This window comes from Phaethon aethereus (genome assembly GCF_964289735.1).
Source record: "Phaethon aethereus genome assembly, chromosome: 3".
Lineage (NCBI taxonomy): Eukaryota > Metazoa > Chordata > Aves > Phaethontiformes > Phaethontidae > Phaethon > Phaethon aethereus.
This window is the reverse complement of record NC_138576.1, coordinates 73,767,032-73,777,477: the sequence shown is the minus strand read 5'-3', so window position 1 is coordinate 73,777,477 and position 10,446 is coordinate 73,767,032. Positions and strand designations below refer to the sequence as shown.

At 40.7% G+C, this 10,446-nt stretch overlaps 1 protein-coding gene across 1 annotated transcript; it reads right to left on the bottom strand.

Moving 5' to 3' along the window:
- Positions 1 to 509: 509 nt before the first annotated feature.
- On the bottom strand, positions 510 to 9,384 carry NUP43 (nucleoporin 43; the record flags this gene model as incomplete). The annotated part of the gene is made up of 8 exons (XM_081997476.1): positions 510 to 724; positions 2,035 to 2,157; positions 3,109 to 3,260; positions 4,187 to 4,322; positions 7,290 to 7,467; positions 8,402 to 8,479; positions 8,739 to 8,861; positions 9,265 to 9,384. 8 exons carry the CDS (start codon positions 9,382 to 9,384, stop codon positions 510 to 512), a joined length of 1,125 nt encoding a protein of 374 aa, XP_081853602.1.
- Positions 9,385 to 10,446: the final 1,062 nt, after the last annotated feature.

Here is a 10,446-nt window from a genome sequence, read left to right as displayed (position 1 = left end):
CAGCTTTAACAGCTTTCCTTTCCAATTCTCATGAATTAACATAAAAAGTTATGTCCCCATAATATATAAAAACTCAGATTAAAAAAAAATCCCATCTCAGGTGACATAAAAAGAATTTCAAAGAACCCCATAGTTTTGCCTTATAATTAATACTTGAAAAATATCTTTACAGGAGAAAAAAAAATAATTGGGGGTTTACCTTTTCTTCACTTTATATGTGCGTGTGTATTATGGACATCAGTTTACAGAAAGTGTCTTGCCCTAGTGACTACCTTCCTGCTTGCCAAAACCAAACAGGCATTGGGGAAGAATTGAGTTACCCATCCTGGAGCATCAATAATGAGCGACAGCTTTCAGAATCTGAAGTACCTTACATTCCTTCTGCAGTACCAGGACCAAGCTGTAGGCCTCTCCCACACACACTGATATAACAGACTAATGAGTATCGTTAAGAATGAACCTGACATTTCCCAGTAGTTCAAGGTGATCAGTACTTCAAAGGAGTTGTTTCATGCAAAAAGTTGTCTGTTCACATAAATAGCCTCCGCATCAGTACCATATACTAGGCATGGTCCTAAAATATCTAAACTATTCACAGACAAAGTCTGATTTGGAATTAAGTTGGTTATTTCCATACGGTCTTTGGTAGGGTCGTTGCTTAGCCAGGCACTTACTACAGACTGGTTAATGGTATTGTGCGAAAAATAGGTAGTACTTCTTCCTCCTGAAAGAAGGAGAGGGAAAGAGGGAAGAGAAGGAATTAAGTTCCAATTTAGTTTATATATTCTCAGAATTTGGAGAAACATAGTAGGTATGGTACAGACATAATCAGAATATAATGTTACATTTAAGTCAGTTTTCAGATTAGTCAATAGATGTTGTAGTTTCCTTGGTAGATGAAGGAAAAAATAGCTTTAGAAAGAATAAAATCAAGTATTTGAAGTGATTACAGAAACCTGCTACCAGCCCAGTCCTCAGTTAAGACAAGTAGGTCAGTACAGCTATGAACTCGTCTTGCTGAACAAACAGTGTAAGTACCTACAGGTTTTTCTAGCCAGAGAGTAAAGCAAGGACAGACCTAAGAACAAAAGTCTGTTTATACAGTGTCTTGCTATATTTGGAGCATCAGCTTTGCTTTAATAACACTTGTTCCCTACCGTCCCTTCTCCCTACTTATTCTGCAATATACCTGGATTTGAATTTTTTCCACGTAACATTTTATTTTACATACTAACTGAAGTGTCACAGTGAGAGCTATCAGTCAGCAGAAATTTAACAAGTGGCTGAAGTGGTGCTAAAGGGTTTATATTTAATATACCTGAAAACATGCAAAGTGCAACTTGAATTGGTTATCCTAGTATTTCCCTATATAGAACTGAGCTTTGAATGGCAACTTTGAGGCCAAAGGCAGCAAATGACATTTGAAAGTTTCCCCACTGTTTACAGTGGCAAGCAATTAAGCAGTCTTTGTGACTAGAATATGAAAATAAATGTTTATATTAAGTCAGTATCACATTTTTAATGAAAATCCGGCCACAATACAAAAAGAGATCCAGTTTCATTCACTGGAAGTTCCTATTATGACCTTGAATAGTAAATTAATAAATCCACTAGCCTACTAACGTATTGATTATTTTGGTATTATAACATTTCGTCAGAGACTCAGAGTATGTTACTCACAGTAATGTGTCATTTAGGCTGCCTTCACATCTTTTCTATATACAGATGCTTTTTAAAGTGAACATGATCCATCTCTGAAATACTAGATGTGCACCTTTCACTCATTGGACAGAGCACAGCAGATTAAAAAAAAACCCCAAAAAACCACCACAGACCACAAAAACACTCACACAACTGTAAGCCTTATAAGTAGTTTTCCTGAAGTGCTTATCAGGGCTTGCTTTCTAAGAAAACAAACCAGCTTTTAATTTTCTGTGTTAGGATTGTATTATTAATTGGGTCATGTGAGAACATCAACTTTAATTGTGTTGCCAACTGACAAATTCAGTGCAGATGGACTTCAGACATGCTTACCTTGGTGAAGAAAAGACGGCTTTTCAGATACGTCTGTGGAAGTATCCCAGTGCCAGAGAGATCCATCTTCAGAACATGTAAATAAGTGATCAGGGTTGGAGGGATGGAAGTGAACTTCCCACACTGGAAGCATCAAACCAAAACCAAACAAAACCACTTCAGAACAAGTACTTTGGCTAGCATGATATGGACATGTACTTACAAGAACCCAGGCCCCCACCAAAACCTTCCATTCTTAAGTGTGTGTGGGTAGGGGACCCAAAGCCCTGCCCTTAGAATAACTAAGTTATCCCTAAGAGGGAAATACTGCAGTTTTCCCTCCCCTGGGGGGTGGGTGGGAAGAGCATATTTTCAGTACTGTGAAAATTGTTAAAGGTTAAAATCTTATCTGAATTCAGGCATTCTGAATACTTTGTCGTACCATCTTTCCTACTATTAAGTTAGCATGCATTCCGTCTCAGAACACCCATTATTATTTTGTGTCTAAATACCACAACTGTGGAAAAGATATTTAAGTCAGTAAAACTTAACATGAAGAAATATTTTTATTCCTTAAATACAATTATAGTATCAAGTCAAGAAATTTTCAGCACAATATGAATTGCTATCTTGTTCATATAAAGTTACCAGGAAAGTGTGCTATTTCAGCACATGGAGGCACCAAATGATCTGTACTATCATCAGTTTCCCCTCCTTCCGCACATTTTCAAGTTCATTAGTAATTGCATTCTTGCTTTACTATACTTGCATACCACTGCACCAATTTCTGTGACTGCTAATATACCTACCCTTCTAGAACCACAGCCATTCTGATTAAATGCATCTAATGACTCATTAAAGAACTCCTTATTAATTCTAACTTCAGTTTAGACAGAGTTGGCTTTTAGGTAAGAACAGTCTCATATACAGAGAAGGTACAAACTGAAGCCAACTGGATGTCGACACACGAAGTAGCAACTATGTGATTGTTTTCTATTGTAGTTACACTACCTCATTTTTTTATCAGGACTTACAGAAATTAGAAACTTTTCTGAAATGCCACCTTATTCTCCCCCCTCCATTTTAGGTACTCACTTTCTGCTTCATGAGCATTTAGCAGGGACACTGGCATAGTACCCTGCCTGATGTCCCATATACTCAGCATCCCATCCTGGCCCCCTGTGGCCACAATATGCTGCTGATTGGGATGCCTGTCCACACAGTGCAGAGGAACTCTGTCACCCGTCCTGCAAAGGAGAAGGGAAAAAAAAACAGAAAAAAAACCCCAAACATGAATTCTTCATTCAGCTTCTATTTTCTCCTTGCGAATCCCTAGGACTGTTGATGAACAAGGTAACTTGGCTGCGGCTTCAGTTCCTGCAGCATCTGGTCGCCACAGGCTGAAGCCGCATGACACCTACTGGAAATTATAGGTATGGCAATAACAGGAAGCTACAATTGGAGGAGCATCAGGTTCTGTGGCCTATGGTATAACAGGCATCCACATGGTATCTGACAGCTTTACAGGAATGAGAAAACCCTGCATCCAAGTAACACTCTAAGTATACCTACAATAATAAGGTTACTCTGAAATTCATGTTATAATTACAGTTTCAACATATACTAAGAGTTACAAAGGGAGGCTGGACACTAACAAAACCAGGTACCTAAACCACAGCCTGTCAACAGCAATGGGAATTAGTCCACAAACAACAACAGGATTTGAAGCTAGCTCAGTTTGTTTTTTCACAATACCTTAATAAGGCACAAAGTTATTATTCAAATACATTTCAAATGCCAGAAACTTTACATTAGGCCTGTGGAGAAAAACAGATGTAAAGTATATTTAATTAGGGAAAGGGACAAGTTTTGGGTTGAGTTGTTTTTTGTTTTGTTTTGTTTTTTTCCTTAGAAAAAGATCAAGTGTATAGGTGCAATAGTCCTTCAAGAGTTAAATCATAAAACAGACCACCTAAATTACAATGCTCAGCCACAAGAGTAATTCAGCCATTAAGCAGTCTGCTTTTGATTATTTAAATACCAAAGAAGTTAAAAAACAAAAATCATTTATCATCCCATTTTCAAGAAAATATCAGTAAAGATTTAAATCAGATTATATAAAGTAGCATGTGCTTCCTAGTAAATATGTAAAAAAAAAAAATGAAGGTCTTACAAAGAAAATATTTGAGATGGCTCATTTCTTTGCTGTCTGAAGTCCCATATTTTTAACTGTCCAATTGAATTTACTGTCAAGATTTCAGTTGTGCGAAGGAAAGTCACTGCATGGAGCGTACTGCTGTCTGCATTATCTGCAAGAGAGATGAGGAAAGCTTTCAGGTAAACCTAGAGAATGCTAATTTCCATTTAATTACGATAAAATAACTCTCTCTAGAAAACAGAACACAGCTGCTTAAACATGGTTACTTTCAGGGGCACAGACAGACCAGTGAAATTTTAAATGTTGCAAGGGTACCCTCTGAAAAAGGAGCCCTTGATTTCTAGATCAAACATTACTGTGGCAAATCTGTAAGAAGCTATATTTAATTAACTCCAGTGCTTACAGAACTACTTGTTCATAAGATTTCTTTCTGTAGCTCCCAAGAAGAGGAATCAATTTAGCCAGGCCCATGGTTTTCGTAAGAGTTTTCTTTATATGCTCTGCATCTACTGACAGGAGGCAAGCTACGGAGCTTTTCATAATGCAGTTGTTCTTTTGAACACAAGAAACAGTAACTCTGAGAACATTAAGCAGTTCTATAAAGAAGCACTTAATTCACCAACTTTCTTCAGACCTTTTCCAAGGACTGTCAATGGGATATCCATCCCTGTCCCTAAAGCCAAACCTGAATTATGCTTTGTTTGTTAATCTTAATAACTAAATGGCAAAGCTCTTTTTTCAGGTCCTTTTCTTGAGTGCTTCTTTTGGTCAGAATAATTTACCATGTCAAACACTTCACAGAACTGAGGTGAAACTTTTGAGGCTTTAGGAGAGAATAACATAGACACCATAGCCTTATATTTTCATTCTGTCATTATATATAAACTTTTAATCTTTATTATGATGAGGTAACATTTTTAAGTCTACTTTGTCCTGAAGAATTTTTAAATTCTTTGTGTAAGTCTGTACTGAAAATATAGGTGAATTTTTTGCTGCATAAGATGCAAACTTTTTCTGATATCGAGACAGACAAGTTGTGTTAGTGCTTGGTTACAGACGTTTTGAGTTTTCTTTGCTGCCTACTACTTAAATGAAAGCTGAGGGGAAGAAAAAAAACAACCCACACCAAAACACCTTTTAAAAGAAATATTAGATTACTGAACACTGAAGTTCTACAGGATGTAAAATTTTGTGACAGAACAACAATAAATCATTAAGCAATGATACATCTTTATGGCTCCAAAAGATTTTTACATCATCTCTAACTTTAGAGATTTTTTCCTAACATGATTGACTATAACCATATCAACTTCCTGTTATACTCTCAAATCCATTAAACAGTAACAAAAATAGCAAGGTGCTCCTTTACAAATATTTCACGAGGTACAAGAGTTCTGTCTTCGTGTTAAAACATGTTGAGGTTTCAGCTCAGCACCTGGGAAATGTCAAGATGTCATTGAATTGGGAACCAGTACAAAGGAGTGTTTATACCATAGAACTCCATCCTGAAAAACCTGAAAGGATCTTCCAAGATGTTCTCTCCCCCCCTCCAATTTTTACTATAAAACAATCTCTAGCCAATGAGTTTGTGCTAGTCCCTTCCACATAACTCCAGGTACACTTCACTTACCAGGTCATGGGTACAACCCACTTCTTTATGCACCATTGCTATTTTAACATTTCCCTTTCCATTTCTAAAAGAACGTTTCTCGATTAATTCACATGTGATTTCTTAAATGTTTATGCATCATCAAGTCTCAGTGCAAAGTCTTACTGCAGCGTAACACTAGCTGATACTACCACTACAAAGCAAGCATTTTTACATAGTACTATCAAGTGAGCACTAAGAAAACTAACAACTTGCATCCTACACAGTATTAAATCATTATGTAAGCATCTGAGCAATTGCACAGCAAAAAATGTAGATTTCTTTTGTGGAATCTGCTTCCTGTGAGTCAGCAACACATTCTACTCTATTAAACTTGTACCAGAACACTCTGTGTTAATACCTGTAAGTAAAAAATTTTAAAATAAAATAATCCTTTTAAACTAGTTAATGTTCTCACCCCTCAAAGGGGAAGCTACTGTGTTTTGTTTGGCATGTGTTAATATAGTCTGCCTCATGCCCTGCTACTTTTTCTTTTTTTTTTTTTTTTAAAGCATAGAAAGGTTTCCTACAGGAATTCACAAGGAGCTTCAGTAAAGGGCTGTATGCAATTAATAGGATTTATCTTGTGTGTGTATACAGCCATGCACACACAAGTACCCCCTCTAGAAATCTCAGGGCACTTCCTTCCTTAATTGGCTTATCACTCTGTAAATTCCTTCATCCGTTAAAGGCAAGATTTTACTTAAGGAGAAACACAGATGCTGAGTCAAACTGAAGTTTCAGGGAGAAAGTCGCAGTTTAATAATGCCACTGTCAAACATAGTGTTACTGTCCTTTATTTCTACTTCGAAGTTTCATTTCCAACAGATGCTACAAACTTGTATTCGATTTCCATGACACTAGCATGACAGAAGAGTTGAGAATAAACAAGTTTTGACACCTTTCACGAACATCTTACTCCATCACATAATCTATTACTCTAGGAAATAAGGAGCTTTTTCACTACGGGAGAAACAATCACTCTAAGCCATGTTATCTGGCAGAAGAACAGGGTACAAACAGTGGTTTCTGGTTCTTGGTGTTCCTTTAGACACAGGGAAATAGATGTTTTTGAATATGGATACTGTGAAGGTTAATCTTAGTACAAATAGCTAACTGAAATGATCATTTCCCTGACCTACAGTTATGAAGAACTTGGGACACAATACTTCTTGAGATCTAACCATATTTCATGTATACTGTCATAGCATTTAACAATTCTAGATGAAATGGAAGCCTACAGAGAATGTTAGGCTTGAAACTTCTCCATCAGTTAAAACACTAACTTTCAAATATCTGAATGAATATAGAAATATATCTGAAATACACTTCAAGTGTCTGAAATCTGGAAGAATATAGGAGTAATCAACTCTCAACTAACTTTTGCGGGGGTGGTGCTATCATCTTAGAAGCTAAAAACCCAAACAAACCACTCAAAACTGAACTAATTTGAACACTTATTTGACTTACCTATAGTTCTCACTGCATCCTTTTGGTCAGCTCTGAACAGGTTTATTCTACCATCTTCTCCAACAGTGACAATCTCTGGGTTGTTGCAGATGACTCCAGTACATGCTGCTCCACCACAAGATGTGTCTTGATCCACATGATAATGGGCTTTCTCCCACCGCTGGTTGGCAGATAAAGTCTACGTAGTAACCAGACATGAAATTCCGCTGGTAAGTAATGCTCCTGATAGACCAAAGCTTCCAGAATACTCACAAAACCAGAAACAAGCTCCAGGAAAGCCACACAACCTCACAGAAATGAGATCTCCTATACAAATAATAATGAGAGATCTAAATTTTCCTCAACTCTTGAGTACACAACCCTTCAATAAAACATTGATTATTTCTTCTCTGAAACACCTTTTTCATATGAGCTAGAGATCAGAAAGAACACAATCTATTATGAACTGTGAAATGTCTTTCGCTAGACTTATCCCTTCAATCTTTCCCCAGGACAAGGGAAAAGAGCTGAGGCCTTTACAAAATATAAGGTCAGATTTAGGTTCCGATTGCAAGGAATTTAGTTAATTTTAGGTACCACATCAAAACTATTAACAGATATTAGTCTTTATTGTGACTAAATAAAAAAAGTCATTATACATTTATTTTTAGTGATTTATAATCAAAGCAAAGGACTACAGAGTTTACATATCTTCCCTCACATGATACTTGTGGGAAGAAATTCAACACGAGTCGTTTAGTTCAAGAATGTGAGGCAGGTACAAGTCCATTAATACCCACTCCCTGGACTTATTCTTTCTCAAATATAACCGCAGGTAGCAATATAAACTCTTAAAGTATGTTTTCAGTGAGTGGACTATTTGGTTATAGCTATATACCAACAGATATGCCAGTTTGCCTGCCTTTGGATTCTAATTTATGTACAAGGTGTGCAAAATGCTTTTTTCCTTCCTTGTACATATAAAGCCAAAGCTTTTTCTAACAGACTTAAAAAAATTGATTTTGGTATGCAGATGTTTCTTGCTCTAGTGGCATAAGATTTCTCAAAACTAAGATCAAAGTGACCCCTCTGTTACACTGAATAGCAGCCTAAAGTCAGTGCAAGTTACTTACCTGGTTATTTTGATGATGACGGAATACAGTTACAGTTCCTGTTGATGAGGCAGCCACAATTCTCTCTTGATCCAAAAACTAAAGAGAGACAATAAGCGTGTTATTAGTTGATGTCAACACCAAGATGATAGTTTTGATTTTTTGAGTAACCTAAATTATTGGTAGGTACACTAAAAAACCCAAACCAAACAAAGCCACAAACTGATACCAGTTGGTTTTGCCCTTCTTCTTAAGATTTTTTTTGTGAATCTCTGCATTTTGACAGTTCACTATCACTTAATTTCTCCTAAGTGGCAAGCCCTTAAAAATACGTATCTGTTCAACACAACTATTTTACCTGCATGTCCATAACATCACCGTTATGCCTGATGTCACACAGCAGCTGAGGTTCTCCTTGATATTCACCACTGAGGCCCACATTTCCAAGATCTCCAACAGACCAAATGGAGATCCTGTTGTCCTGTACGGAAACGACACCACCAGTTTTACTCGAAAGCGCTTTCGAAAGTACCCAATAATAAGCCAGCCTAGGTATCACGGCCTTCTCGCTACAGCCGGGTAATGCAGTAGGCTGCAGGCCGCGCACCGCTCCTGCGGCAGGGAAGCCGCTGCGGGCAGGAGCGAAGCACTCGCCCGGCGGGATAACCCAGCCAAGCGGCGCGGCGGCCCCCTGCCTTCCTTAGGGACGCGAGCCAGGCGCAGTCAAGAGAAGCGCCGGGCTGGGCGGCGGTCACGGCGAGCTCCAGCCCCGCTCTCCCATGCGGGGCGGCGGAGGCTCAGGAGGGCGAGGGGGCAGGGGGCACGCCCGTCCCCCGCCCCGGCAGGAAGGACGCGCCGCGCCTCCGGGCCCGCCTGCCCGCTACCTCGTTGTCCCAGGAGCCGCTGGCGAAGAGCTCGGGGGGCTGGAGCGCGGCGGCGGGCAGGGGCCGCCAGCGCGTCTTACTGATCTTCTGCGACACGAACTTGGCGCACACGTCCTCCATGTCCTCCCCCGCCGCGCGCTGGCTCCCGCCGCTGCCGCCCGCCCCGCGGCGCGCCTGCTGATTGGCTGCGGCGCGACGGCGAGCGCAGAGGGACAGGTTTGGGGCGCGGCGGCGAGCGGGAGCGCGCTCGGACGGGCTGGGGCTGGGGCTAGGACAGGGACAGGGACAGGGGCAGGGCATGGCGAGGGAGCAGGGCGGCGGCCTGCCCGGCCCCGGCATATGTAGCAGCCGCACGGCGCCAGCTGCCGGCGTTTACCGAGACGGACAGGCCGGGGCGGGCCGCGCCCTATCAGCCCCGGTTGTTCGCTAACCGTCACTCGGGGTAAGCGGGCGCCACGGGCTGCGGGGGCCGGGGGTGCCGCGCCGCTGCAGGCCTCGGGCCTCGGCAGCACTGAGGGCAAGCCGCTACACCGGCGCGTATCGCCCAGGCGTTACTTGCAGAATCGAGCCCGGGAGAGGAAGAAGTAAAGGCAGAAGTGGATTTGCCCGCGCACTGACCTGTCTGCTGGGCTGGGCCGCCTTCCTCCCAGAACGTTTTGCATATGTATCATCTTTGCAAGGTCGACAGCTTTTATTTTCTCAAAATCGATGACTTTTACAGCAGCTAATCATCTCTGGTCTAGATTTGCTTTCAAATATCAGCAAGTGATACTCTCCTCCCTCTGCCAGATTCCTGCCTGTACCGAAAGAAGTACAACAATAACCTTTTCGTCCCAAATAGTGTGTTAAATGAAACAAGGGTGCACACATACCTGCTTTATCATATTTCACTTGAGACCTAAACAAGCATGCAACAAAAAGTTCAGGGGTTAGTTGTAAAAGGAGCTAAAGGCTAACATAGCTACGTTCTCATTTCAGAGGATGGGACTGTCAGTCCCGTTGCTGCAGTGCAGTAAGGGACTTTCTCACAAGCACCTTCCTACTTTTACAACCTGATTTGCTGTCACATTTTTTTTCCAAGCTGCGGCTTCCAGCTCTCTCAGGTTCTGTCAGGGGGACTAACCACCATTAGCAGCAGTGGCTTGGTCAAACTTTCACCCGTGTTATTGCAGTTTGCTTGCC